General features: G+C 43.8%; 1 protein-coding gene across 3 annotated transcripts in view; it reads right to left on the bottom strand.

Annotated features, from left to right (window-relative positions):
- Positions 1-2026: 2026 nt before the first annotated feature.
- The window catches only part of kcnh1a (potassium voltage-gated channel, subfamily H (eag-related), member 1a), a 36508-nt gene continuing 26912 nt past the window's right edge, over positions 2027-11622 (bottom strand). For 2 of the 3 annotated variants that reach the window (XM_086122259.1, XM_086122262.1), the window contains exons 9-12: positions 11282-11481; positions 10473-10725; positions 6789-6985; positions 2027-5224 (exon numbers count right to left, since the gene is read on the bottom strand). In XM_086122259.1, coding sequence (XP_085978385.1) covers positions 4364-5224; positions 6789-6985; positions 10473-10725; positions 11282-11481 — 1511 coding nt within the window. In that variant the 3' untranslated portion in view covers positions 2027-4363. The remainder of the gene's footprint in view (positions 5225-6788; positions 6986-10472; positions 10726-11281; positions 11482-11622) is intronic. The other variant, XM_086122260.1, reaches the window with a different exon arrangement.

Genomic DNA, 11622 nt, shown 5'->3' with positions numbered 1-11622 from the left:
CACTTTGCTGCTCCTTTTAAGAGGATTGGACACTGATCCCCGGCTCAGTGTCGCCGACGCGATCATCCCCGACGGCGTGAATCAACTAATGGAAACTTAAAGGAACCGCTCGTCCCTTTCGGATGACAACAAAGCGTTCTTTTTTTTTTTTTTTTAAACAAAAGAAAAGCAAAACAAAAGAGATATTTGCACTTTTTTTTTCATGGAGAATCCTTGAGATGATCATGTTTTAATGCTATGCTCACCACCTACCTGAGATGTTGATTAAACAAAAATGATGGTGAATTCCCGAGTACGAATTTGCTCAAAATGGCTTCTTCAAACCAAAATTGCTGACTAGCCGTTCAATTTTGGCCATTGGCCCTTGAGACTTTTTCGTGCGTCTTGCCATGGTAGGCGTGAAACTTTTGTGTTGCGGAATAATGTTCCAAAACTTCACAATTTTGTGAGTTTTTCGTGGAGGTTTTGTGTTGAGAATGCTCACATCCACAAGGGGGTAAATATCCTTCAAAGGCTTGCTTGTCTCCTTCTTCCTTCGTTTAGTCAGTAGTTAAATCTGCTTTTGGCATTATATTTGTTTCATAATGGCTGCGCAGAGCTCACAAAACATGTCAATTAGTGTCGAGCAGAAGGTTACATTTGGTTCCTGCTAATAATCACCACTAGATGGCATAAGAACACGAACAGGGAAACAATTCGGAGATAAAGAGACTGTATAACACCATACATAAAGCGCATCGGATTATAGGCCGCACTGTCGAAATTTGAATGCTTCTAGGTGCGCCTATAGTGAGGAAAACGCACGATACCATGAAAAATACCTTTAGCGACACCTCTGATTAAAATTAGATCAGTGTTATTTTAATCTGTCAGTTACTTTATCGAGTAGTTGATTAATCGGCTAAAAAAAAAATCCATCCCCTTATTCAAAAACAGGACATTATTTCAAACTGACAGTGCGGAAAACTTTTTTTTTTAAATTAGGATTTTGTTACTGGTCTGGCCCGTAAAAATTCAGAAAATAGGTGAAAATGTTTGCAAATGCTTCATTTTGATTCAACACCATATTTAGTCTGCTTTCTTGGTAGACAACACAAAACTGAGAATATTTATTGCCGAGGGGCTGATTTGGATAATTTAAAAAATTCAACAAGGTCGCTAAACAATTTTCAAAATATCGATCAACTAATTTGTTAATCGACTAGCTATTGATTAATTGTTGGACCGCTCGCCGAGTGCAAGTACTTTTGTCACCTCTGCTCAAAACCGCAAATACAAAATGAATGAGTAAAAAAATAAAAAATGGCCGCGGCAATCCAATTGGCGAGTTGTGTTCCCGTGTCGCCGTGTGACATTCAGAGGTTGGACGTAATGAGATTAGCCACATGTTAATCCACACTTTACACCCAGAAGTAATCAATTCATTTCATATGGACATGATTCCATTCAAGCCAAGTAAAAGCTTTTAGAAAAATGAGGATTCGGAGAGGGTGGATAGAGAGCTCGTTGTTTGTGTGCTCCTGCATTATAAATTAAATGATTTATTTATCAATTTATTGAGGGGATTTTCTTCATGTGGCCACAAATGAGATCCCGCCTCTGACGACAGGCCAGCTCTTTATTTTTAGTCAGCTGAATTTTTGATGGGAGAAAGAGGAAGTGTGGGGTTCGGGTTTTTTTTTTCTCTGTGCTGCATCCTTTCCTGATAAAAGACAAGTCATGTAAAAAAAATTTAAAAAAACATAAATTATCCATACGAAGATCATGAATAATATAAGAACGGTTCTTCTTCTTTGACACGGAGTGCAGAGTGGACTTCGTGACACCAGCACCTGTCCAATACATATTAAAAAAAAAAAAACTATTGATTGTAGGAATACAAATACTAGTAGTAAATTACTGAGTGATTTGAATAAATTATATATATGTAAGCTTATATGCATGACTGCCGCTTTACTCCAGGCTCTCTGTGGCCTGTAACACCCTTTTACTGGATTTGAAATAAAAATAAAATGTAAACTGGTACTTACAAGAGTCCACGTGCGTGAGTTTATTTGTAGACATGATTTTTATTGAAGTGCACAGTCGCTGTCTGAATAAAATACCATTCATCACAGGGACATTTTTATTTTGAATGATAAAATCCTCCATAAAAAATAATTTGCATTTTCATATACAGTGGTTGACCATTTTGGGGGATTAAAAAAAAAAAAAACACTGTGTAGAGATGATTTGCCGCATAATACATTTTAGTTTTTTTGGTTCCAAAATCGGAAATGATTGGTAACCTGATTACTTCCTTTCAGACATTACAATCAAACCCACCAAAAAGAGGGTACCTGCAATGCAAATATATTTGGTATTAACCTCAGGAATAATGCAACTTATCCCACAAGAAGATTCTTTTTTTTGTCTTTTTTTGTTTCTTCAATAAAGGCAGCATGCAAACCAGTGGCACAAAATATAAATATAGGATGTTCTTACCCTAAAACGCACCTCGCCCTACCTGACGCTCTATTACAACTTGGAACATTTGGATCCTGTGCTAGGAATAATAGTGGAAATGATATATAACAATATATAAATCTGTCTAGTTATGCCTGGTTGTCATGCTATGTGAAGGCGTGTACTGTATGGAGTGTGTCAGTGGGAGATGACCAAAAAGGGATCTAAACGCCCACTACACGACGAGAACCGCATTCCGTTTGTCATGAAGCATCCCCCCCCCCCTCCAAAAAAAATTCATCACAATAGCTGCTGATTGATGTGTCCATCAAATACATGTCCTCTTCCAACGTAAACGTTGCTTCATCAAACCTGTCGAGACACGTGCGGTGCCTTTCCGTTTGTAAACAATTAGCCCCGTGGTACTTCTGGGAGGCAGAGTAATGACTGGCTACCGCTGAGCCCGAACTGAAAACGATGACAAAAATCAAAAAGTTTGTGGCACCAGATATGGATCCATCCAAAAGTATTGGGACATCAAGGTCAATTCATTTGTTATTTTTGGTTGCATATTGAATTTTAGGTTTCAGATCAAAAGATGAATATGAGACACAAGGTTTACAATTGAAGCTTTTAGTATTTCCATCTAGTTGTGTAAAGCAACTCACGATAGAGCAAATTTTGTTTGAAGTCACCCACCAATCCAGTGAGCAAAAATATCGGGACGGACATGATTGAATTAAAATGAATACGATTTCATATTTGGTTGCATAACTTTTACTTGGAATAAGTGCATCCAATTGACTTCACCAGACTGGAGCATTCTTCATTTCAAATGCTTTTCCGGGCCTCTACTGCAGCCGCTCTCAGTTCTTGTTTGGTTCTGGGGTTTTCTCCCTTCAATCTCCTCTTCAGGAAGTAAAATACATGCTCTGTTGGGTTAAGATCTGTGGATTAACTTGGGCGGTCTACGACCTTCCAACGAAGGGTTTCTAAACTCCATCATCAGGTTTGTGGAAGACATTTTCTTTCGGGTATGTTTACAAATCGTGTCGGAGTAATTTCGGAAAACTGAATGTTCCTCAATGACTCGGTTAACTACCTCTGAGTTTCCACCGCGTCTAGTTTTGAATGAACTTAACCCGTCGGGATGTACATTACCTGCAGCATTCTGTCTCTCGTCCTTTATTTAAAAAATATATTTTTTTACACTTTTTTTATGATTGTAAAAATGATATTAAATACTCATTTTAATATGCCTCTATTTATATTTTATATTTAGATTTATTGATAGACTTTTTGTGTTCTACTTTCTCCCCTTTCATAATTTTGCTGCTGTAAATTGGGAATTTCTCCATTGTGAGACAAATAAAGGGTTTTCTTTTCTTATCTTACATCGCAAAACATCTTTTCCACCGACAGTATACACATTCAAAAGATGGCGGTAAAGAAGGCTAAAAAAAAAAAAAACATTTAAAAAAATATATAATTCGAGATCTTAACCCTGCTTTTGCAATCGCTCTGCTTTTGCCACCTAGTAGTAGTACATGTGACCCTCGTGGTGAAAAGGTTTATACTCGATGCGACATGCAAGGAATCGTACGGTGTACAATGTTGGGTCATGCCGTTTTACTTGGAAGCTCTCAAACGTTTCGAGCGCCGTGCTTGGTATCTACAGATAAAAAGGCCCTTCGGGTTAACCCGTGCCGCGTTCCGCCGCGGCCTCTCGGCCGCGTCATTCGCGTTCCTGCGACGGAGGGCCGCGCGTCTTTAAAAGACGACGCCGGGATGCCTCATCTAAAAGGCAAAGCTCCCCGCCCCCCCCACTTCCGCGCGAGTGCGGCCTCAGCGATCCCCGTCATCATGCGGCCATTACCGGATTTGCAGCCGAGTTGAGAGTAAAATGTCCCTCGAGCGCTCAAGAGAAGATGTCCTCCTTGTCGGCTTCTGGCGAGGCGGGTCTGGAAATGTCAAAGAGACCTTGCGGGGAGCCTGCGGCGGGCGTCCTGGCTTTCAGTAGCTGCAGGGCTTCGGCAAGCTGCGCCTCCAGGCCCGACATTCGGACGTTGAGGCTCTTCAGGTCGTCTTTGAGCTCCAGCTTGAGTTCTTGAAGCGAGGCCTGGAGGGTCTGCTCTGGGATGGGGTAAAAGGAGCGTCGGGTTTCGGGAGGCTGCACGGGACTGCGGTCCTGCGGCGTCAAGCGGAAGTCGCTGACCTTGTCGAGGCGCAGGTCACTCTTGGTGATGCCGCTGTCGCACGAGTCCGTTTTCTTCAGGGACAACTGCGACCCGTGACCCTTGGTCCGCTCCGGCAGCGTCTCCATGGATTCCGATTTGGACACCGTTTTCCAGTTGTCCGGCTTGGCCATGGACTCCTTGAAGCGGCCCCAGCCTTTGACTTTGCCCGGCTCGGCGGCCCGACCTCCCACCAAGGAGGCGGGAGGCGGCACCTGGAGCTTCACCTTGTCCGACGGGGCGCAGCTGGGGGGCGTAAGCGACGACGCCGACGATGAGGGCGTCGCCGGGCTTTCTGTCACCGTCACGATGCTGGTGGTGGTGATGATGGCGGTCTTGGGGACGTCCACGTAGACCGATCCCTTCTCGATGTCGTTGTCTTCGCCGGGCTTGTCGGTGACCGTGCGAGCCTCCCGTTGCTGCCGGAAGCGCTGGAAAAGTTTGCGCACGGGGTGGTCGGGCGGCAAGTTGAGCGGCGCCTCGTTTTTCCGTCTCTGCCGCTCCTCTTCTTCTCGTTTCACGTCGCTGATTTTTCGGAAGACCATCTAAAAGAGAATTTGGCGTGCTATTGATTTGAAATCTTTTTTCGGTACAGACACAAAGCAAGGAAAGTTACAGCATCAGAGGTGTCGTGTTAAAGTCTGCGTTGATTCTCTTGTTTCGTTTAGACAGGATTGATGCCAAGGCAGGCTGTCCCTTTTCGAATAATTAGATGCATGACAAATGATTTAAGCGTCAGGTGTGATGTCGAAAATATTTTCAGGCGCTGGAAGAAATTTGTTTCAAAACCAGTTCCCAAATGTCTCCATTCATCAACCTGTTTCGGGGCGGTGGGCTATTCTCATGCTAATACAAAATTAGGTTTGGGCCGATATTAGATTCTGACGAGATGATAATCGTAAGCAAACATATCACGGATATTTATGCTTACTAAAGTAATAGCTCTTTTTGAAATATGTGGGAAAATAAAAACAGCATTTTCTTCCATTCAACACAATTTTATTCGTAAACAAAATATAGAATAAGAAATGTGTATCGTGCGAAGTTTAAATAAATAAATGTTATCCTTCCGTTATAATTCTTCTTAGTAAGTCACAGTGTCTGATCGGCGGTGTGCTATTTTCAAAACAGACCCATGGGCTACTCATGTTGTCCTTGGAGCTAAATAGTACCCGCTGGCACCTCATCATCATCATCATCATCTGAGCAAAAAGGTATCCGCGTTTGCAACGTCTTGCTCACCCCCCCGCCTTCTCCGTGCCTCACTGCTCACCCCTCCCCTCTCTGCTCACTAAGAAGGAGAGGAAAGGAAAGTTCATCGAAGGCAATTCACTTCAAAGAGGCGGCTCGTTTACTCAACTCTGCAAGCGGTCTATTATACTGTGCCCAGCTTACCGAAAGCTTGACTTTTTTTAAAACCACGGTCAACCCTCAAACCTGTAATCGGCCCACGTCGAACACCTTGTTTTCCTTTCGGTCAATTGGCCGCAACACCAAAAAGCACGGGCAAAGTTCCAACGCTTAGACAAGAGAAGGTTTCTGTGTGTGTGTGACAACATCAGGCTGAACATGAAGCCCAATCGGCCTCAAGTAATGAAACACCATCCATTTTTCTTGTCAAATCTCCCTTGACGAACAAGCGCACCGGGCTCAGGATTTCATCAGTGGCCAATACAACCTTGGTGAGCAGTTTTTCAATCCACCTCGGGATTTCCCAGCAGGGTGTATAGCTCCAAAAAAAAAAAAAAAAAAAACCACTCCCAACCCCCCAGCCCAATGCTGGCCAACCGTTATTTCTGTGCCGCGGACGAGATTGCCTCTTCATAGGCCGGCAATTCAATCTCAGTCTCGCTGTCTCTTGGGCAGGGTGACCTTAATATGAATGAGGTAATGATTGGTCACAACTGAGCTTGTTCAATTCAGACTTGAAGGATAGGGAGGACGGAAAGGGTTTAATATACGGGGGCCAATTTACCGTCGCTGTCTGTCTGCACGCGGCGGAAATCGTCTGGCTGCGTGGAGTGCTGGTGATCTCGCGGGGTTCGTTACCGACAGGTCGTGGTTTATTACTTTTTATTTTTTTGGGTGCGAGTGGGCAACGTCACTCACCCTCTTGCGCAGGTTGTAAGTGAGCAGCAGATTGCGGGAGAAGTGATTGGAGAAGGCGGTGTAGAACTCGAGCACCTTCTGCAGGGCGTCGCGCTTGATGACGTGGAGGTCGCAGTACGTCAGAGCGCGCACGTTGGCGCAGGCCTGAGCCAGCGTCACCTCCTTCCAGAAGACGTCCCCGAAGACATCCCCCTTGCCTGCGTAGTAAAAGGAGAAAAGTGCTAAAGCTCGGGTATTTTGTCTCCCTCGACACGCGCTTATGGGATTTAGCCGCTCGGTGCGGGAGCTGCTGTCTAATTGCTTTACACAGCCAGTAGGCTTCTGTTCCGAGACTGTCCTCTTATTTGCGCTCAAATTCTTTAGAGGAGTGTTTGGATCTGTCTAGCCAATTCCAACACACGCCGTTAGCACTCACTAGATCACTACCACTGTCCCGCCCAGTCCACCTGACAGTGACGATATACTGTTGTTAAGCTGTCACCATCCTGTCCTACCTGCCTTGTCCTATTCAGTTGTGAACTGTCCTGTTCCCCACTTGTCATGTGCCTTCCTCTACTGTGTAATACTGTTTTTTTGCCCCTTTGTTTAACCAGATAAAGCAATGGAGAGCAAATTCCCGTCCTACCTGCCATGTCCTATTCAGTTGTGAACTGTCCTGTTCCCCACTTGTCATGTGCCTTCCTCTACTGTGTAATACTGTTTTTTTTTTGCCCCTTTGTTTACCCAGATAAGGCATTTGAGAGCAAATTCCCATTTACAATAATGACCTCGGAGGGTTAAATAGAGCAAAATGAAAGCAAATGCAGATGAAAAACACGATATACAGTATTGCGATATTGCCATATTTACATTATACAGTGGTGCCTCTACTTACAAAATTAATTGATTCTGGAAGAAATTTCCGAAGTAGAAAATTTTGTAAGTAGAGGCGCGTTTTCCATGTAAATACCCTAATCCGTTCCAAGCCCCAAAATTCAGGCATAAATGTTTTCTAAAGCATAAAAATGCATCAAAATATGCACAATAAATGAGTTGTGCATAATGTTAAAAAAAAAAAGAATAAAAAGGATGGTCATTTAATTAACTTTTACGTTTTTTGCCCTCCTTAATTCATGTTCTCTCTCAGAGGTGTTTTTTGCCTGGTGTTTTGTAAAGAACTGATCAAAGGACGTTTGCTTTTGTCGGCTTTTAACAACCCTTCGAAAATGTCCAAGGCAAACATTGGCATAGTGAGCGATCGCCCGACTGGTGAACGCTTTTTCTGGGTGATTCCGATTGACGTAAAACTATCGCAACACTTCATGGCCCGAGGGGCGAATGACGAGGACACTGCATCGACACGGATCTCTCGATTTAGCTATCTACACACAAAGACACATACGGTACAGGTCCCTCTTAGCCAATGGGATGTCAGGAAGATGCCAAGTAACAGCCAATGGCAGAGCAGCTATAAGTATGTTGCGTTCAGGAAACTCGGAGCTGCGAGTCGAAGACCATACTGTATTTTTACCTTTCACATCTTGAAATTTCTTTCGTAACGAGTGGCAATATTTTCCTGTTGAGGCATTTCGTAACTTGAAAATTCCATATGAAGAGACGTTCGTAAGTAGAGGTATAACTGTATAACAATGAATAAGATTCTACGCTAAAAACAGGTTCAGCAGTAAAGGCATTGGAACAGAGATTGCAGGCAGGTATGCACGGTGAGCAAAGAGTAAAGGGTGGGGTCTTTCCAAAGTGCTGCTGTAGCCATGTTGCTCTTTCCAATGAGTCTGGTGGTTCTGTCCCGTCCCATTTTCTCCCTTTCATGTTCCTTCCTCACGAGGTGTCGCGCTAACTTATTGCGGTCAGACCATTGTTAGGCTGTTTTCGTTTTCTCTTCTTGCTTTTCTCTGCCTGTCTCCCCTCACGGCTCATTCTGTCCCTCCCACCGCATTTCCAATAAATATCCATCTCAACAGAAAAAGCGCAACGGAGGAAGTGTTGCCAACCTGCATGACTAAGCAACCAAACAGGAGGTCTTTTTTTTTCTTCTTCTCCCATAAGGTTGGCAGGCTGGGTCTGACTCTGGTCGGCATCTTGCCCCGGGGGACGCGATCTTGCCCACATCCTTGTGGGGCTTCATTATCCTTTGTGTTGTGTGTGTTCTGCAGCACCATTAGGCTAATGAGATTTTGATCCACGGTAGTAACTTGTTTATCACTGGAGGCTGGGCCCGAGGGATCCTCCGTCGTAGCGCCCTGACGGTGTATTGACTTTTTCAAGTAAGACCTCAGACGGGGGCTTAGTGGAATCATACGACGGTTGCGATGGTTTGGACCCGATCCGCATTCCGTCTTGGCCGAATCAGTCATGTGGTGAAATAATTGATGAAGTTGTAAGCTGCTAACATACTTCTGGGATTTAAAGGAGTTGTAATGCCTTTTCGACACAATTCAGAACAGTTACCATGTGTCTTCCGAACATGTCTGTGACACGGTTTCATCCAGTCGTCCGAGGATCAGAAATTTAAAAAGAAAATGCACCCTCTAGTCTTGGACTCTCATTATGTGTGTGTTCCTGAGTCTTAAAAAGTGCACACAAGCCCCCATAAAGGCAGTACAAGCATCCATTTTTGTTCAGAGAGGCAGCACTTCATCACCGTAGCTACTCAATCACACGACTAGTGTTTGGATCCACATATGTGGCTCTATTTGGACAATTGGTGACTATCCAAACTACACCACTAGGCTGGAGAACCAAAGTACCAAGTGTTTCCAAACATCCGCCAACCATGTGTGCCGAGTATATCCGACTAAAGTGCGAATTTATGACTCAGAAAACAACAAGCTGCCGGCCTTTCAAAACAGTTGGGAACATTTAAAACGGTGCTGGTAGGCAGGAAGAAAAGGAACAAAGTTCTGGAAATGCAACAAAATGGCTTCTGCTGTTGTTGTGGCCTTGCAGAAAACAAATTCAGTTGCTTTCAAATAAAAACAACCTTTATTAGTTCGACAATGAGGAAAATGTGCAGTTTATCCGCGTACAGACCAACATTTGAGCACGTGAGCCTTATTTAACCTCACATTCTCAAAATTATTGGTTTCGTCCTAATTTTACTAGAGCCTGAAGAATTAATTGGCTGGCCGATCTAATCCGCAGTATCGGTTCTGTGTGTCCTTTTTTTCCCCTGAATTGTTTTTCCAGATATTTTTTTTACATATTACAACATACGACAAAGATAATGACATTCAATTATCCACCCCCCCAAGAAAAAAAAAGGCAGATTATATCTCTTGTAAATTAAACAAATACTCAGGGACAAAGTATTCTTAAAACAGTCAAATGGTCTGCCAGTAATTCATCTTTTTTGTTGTAAGCATGAAGGGACCAGTAAAGATTTTTTTAATCGTCTGATTCCAATCCGTCATCGGAATTCTATTCTGCCAAATATTTGGGAGGGAAAAAGCCCTCATTTCTTTAAAATAGTTTTTTCATGGGATAGTGCAAAAGAAATGACATTTTATGACGGTGTAAATCAGTTTGTGTACACCTTGTAAAACACTATAAAAAAAACTCAACACCCACAAATGTGCTAAATCTCTGGCAACAAAAGTGAGTCCACCCCAACATGAAAACGCCCAACTTGATCAAGTGAATTTTTAATTTCCAAAAACGTCTCCACTTTAAAAGGGCTAAACTCACCTAGAATGGCCACGACCTCGTCATCCTGGATGACTTCCAGTGAACCCGACACCACGAAACAGAGGCTGTCCACGCTCTCGCCCGCGTGGTAGATGAGGTCGCCGGGCGCGCAGTGGATGGTCTGAAATTCCATAGCTAGCGCCCGCAGACACCCGTCGCTGGCCAGTCTGAAGGCCGGGTGCTCTTTGAACACCTTCCGGTTGAGATGGACGCAAATGTCCGCCCGCATGTCTTTGGGACAAATCTGCAGCACCTGAACGGCAAAAAATAAAAAATCTACAGTGTCATAACAGTCTGGCTATAATTCAGATTTTCAAAATGATATTATCCATTGTGTGTCATTTTCACAGCAGACAAAAGCAGATTATCTCGCCGTCCAATAACAACAACAACACTAAATTGTGCAACAGGACTGCAAACACCTGCCGGGCGCATTGTTAGGAATCAGTGCTCTGAGTTTTAAACTAATCTCTTTGAAGATGAATGTCACAGACGGATTAGGTGCCATTTTCAGAGCCTCTAGTCGTGGCATCCTCGTGGGCGCAGACAAATACGGCGTGAGTTTCGTTTGAGTAACAAAACCATACAAACCACCCAATGCATATTTTCTTAGAAGTCAGAAAATATCTATTTTGCGGCGTTATGTCTCGTCTTCAAGCAGTCCAAGCTTTCGATTTTGATGCTAAGCTTGTGAAGATAAACTCTTGCGCGTGTGTGACGACTATTCAGCTTTGTTGCACACTCTATACTGTCGACAGAGTGTTTTCTAGCTTCGCAGCCGGTATGCATTCAAGCTTAATGACGCGTACCTTTTCGGTGTCGATGCCTCGAGACATGGACCAGGTAGACGCGATGTAGTCCATCACTCGTTCGCTCAAGCCCTTGGGCACCTGGTAGAGCTTGAGGAAGTCCCGCACGCTGTTGAGCATCTCGTGGTAGCGATTGGTGTTGGCATACATCTGCTGGAAGATGGTGGTCACGTTACCAAAGATGGTGGCGTACAGAAGAGCTGCGGGGAAAGAAGAAGAAGTTGTATCAAGACACGGGTTTGAAGGGAATTGTGACGGAACGGTCGCTTTGTCAGGAATTGCAATCGTGTACCTTGGGCGTGTTGAATGATCCAAAAGTGTCACAAATTAGGTGTGGAAAA

The sequence above is a fragment of the Hippocampus guttulatus genome, chromosome 10, assembly GCF_054856545.1.
Source record: "Hippocampus guttulatus isolate MCC_2025c chromosome 10, RoL_Hgut_1.0, whole genome shotgun sequence".
Lineage (NCBI taxonomy): Eukaryota > Metazoa > Chordata > Actinopteri > Syngnathiformes > Syngnathidae > Hippocampus > Hippocampus guttulatus.
The sequence above is the reverse complement of the archived record's forward strand: the minus strand, read 5'-3'. Positions and strand labels throughout refer to the sequence as shown.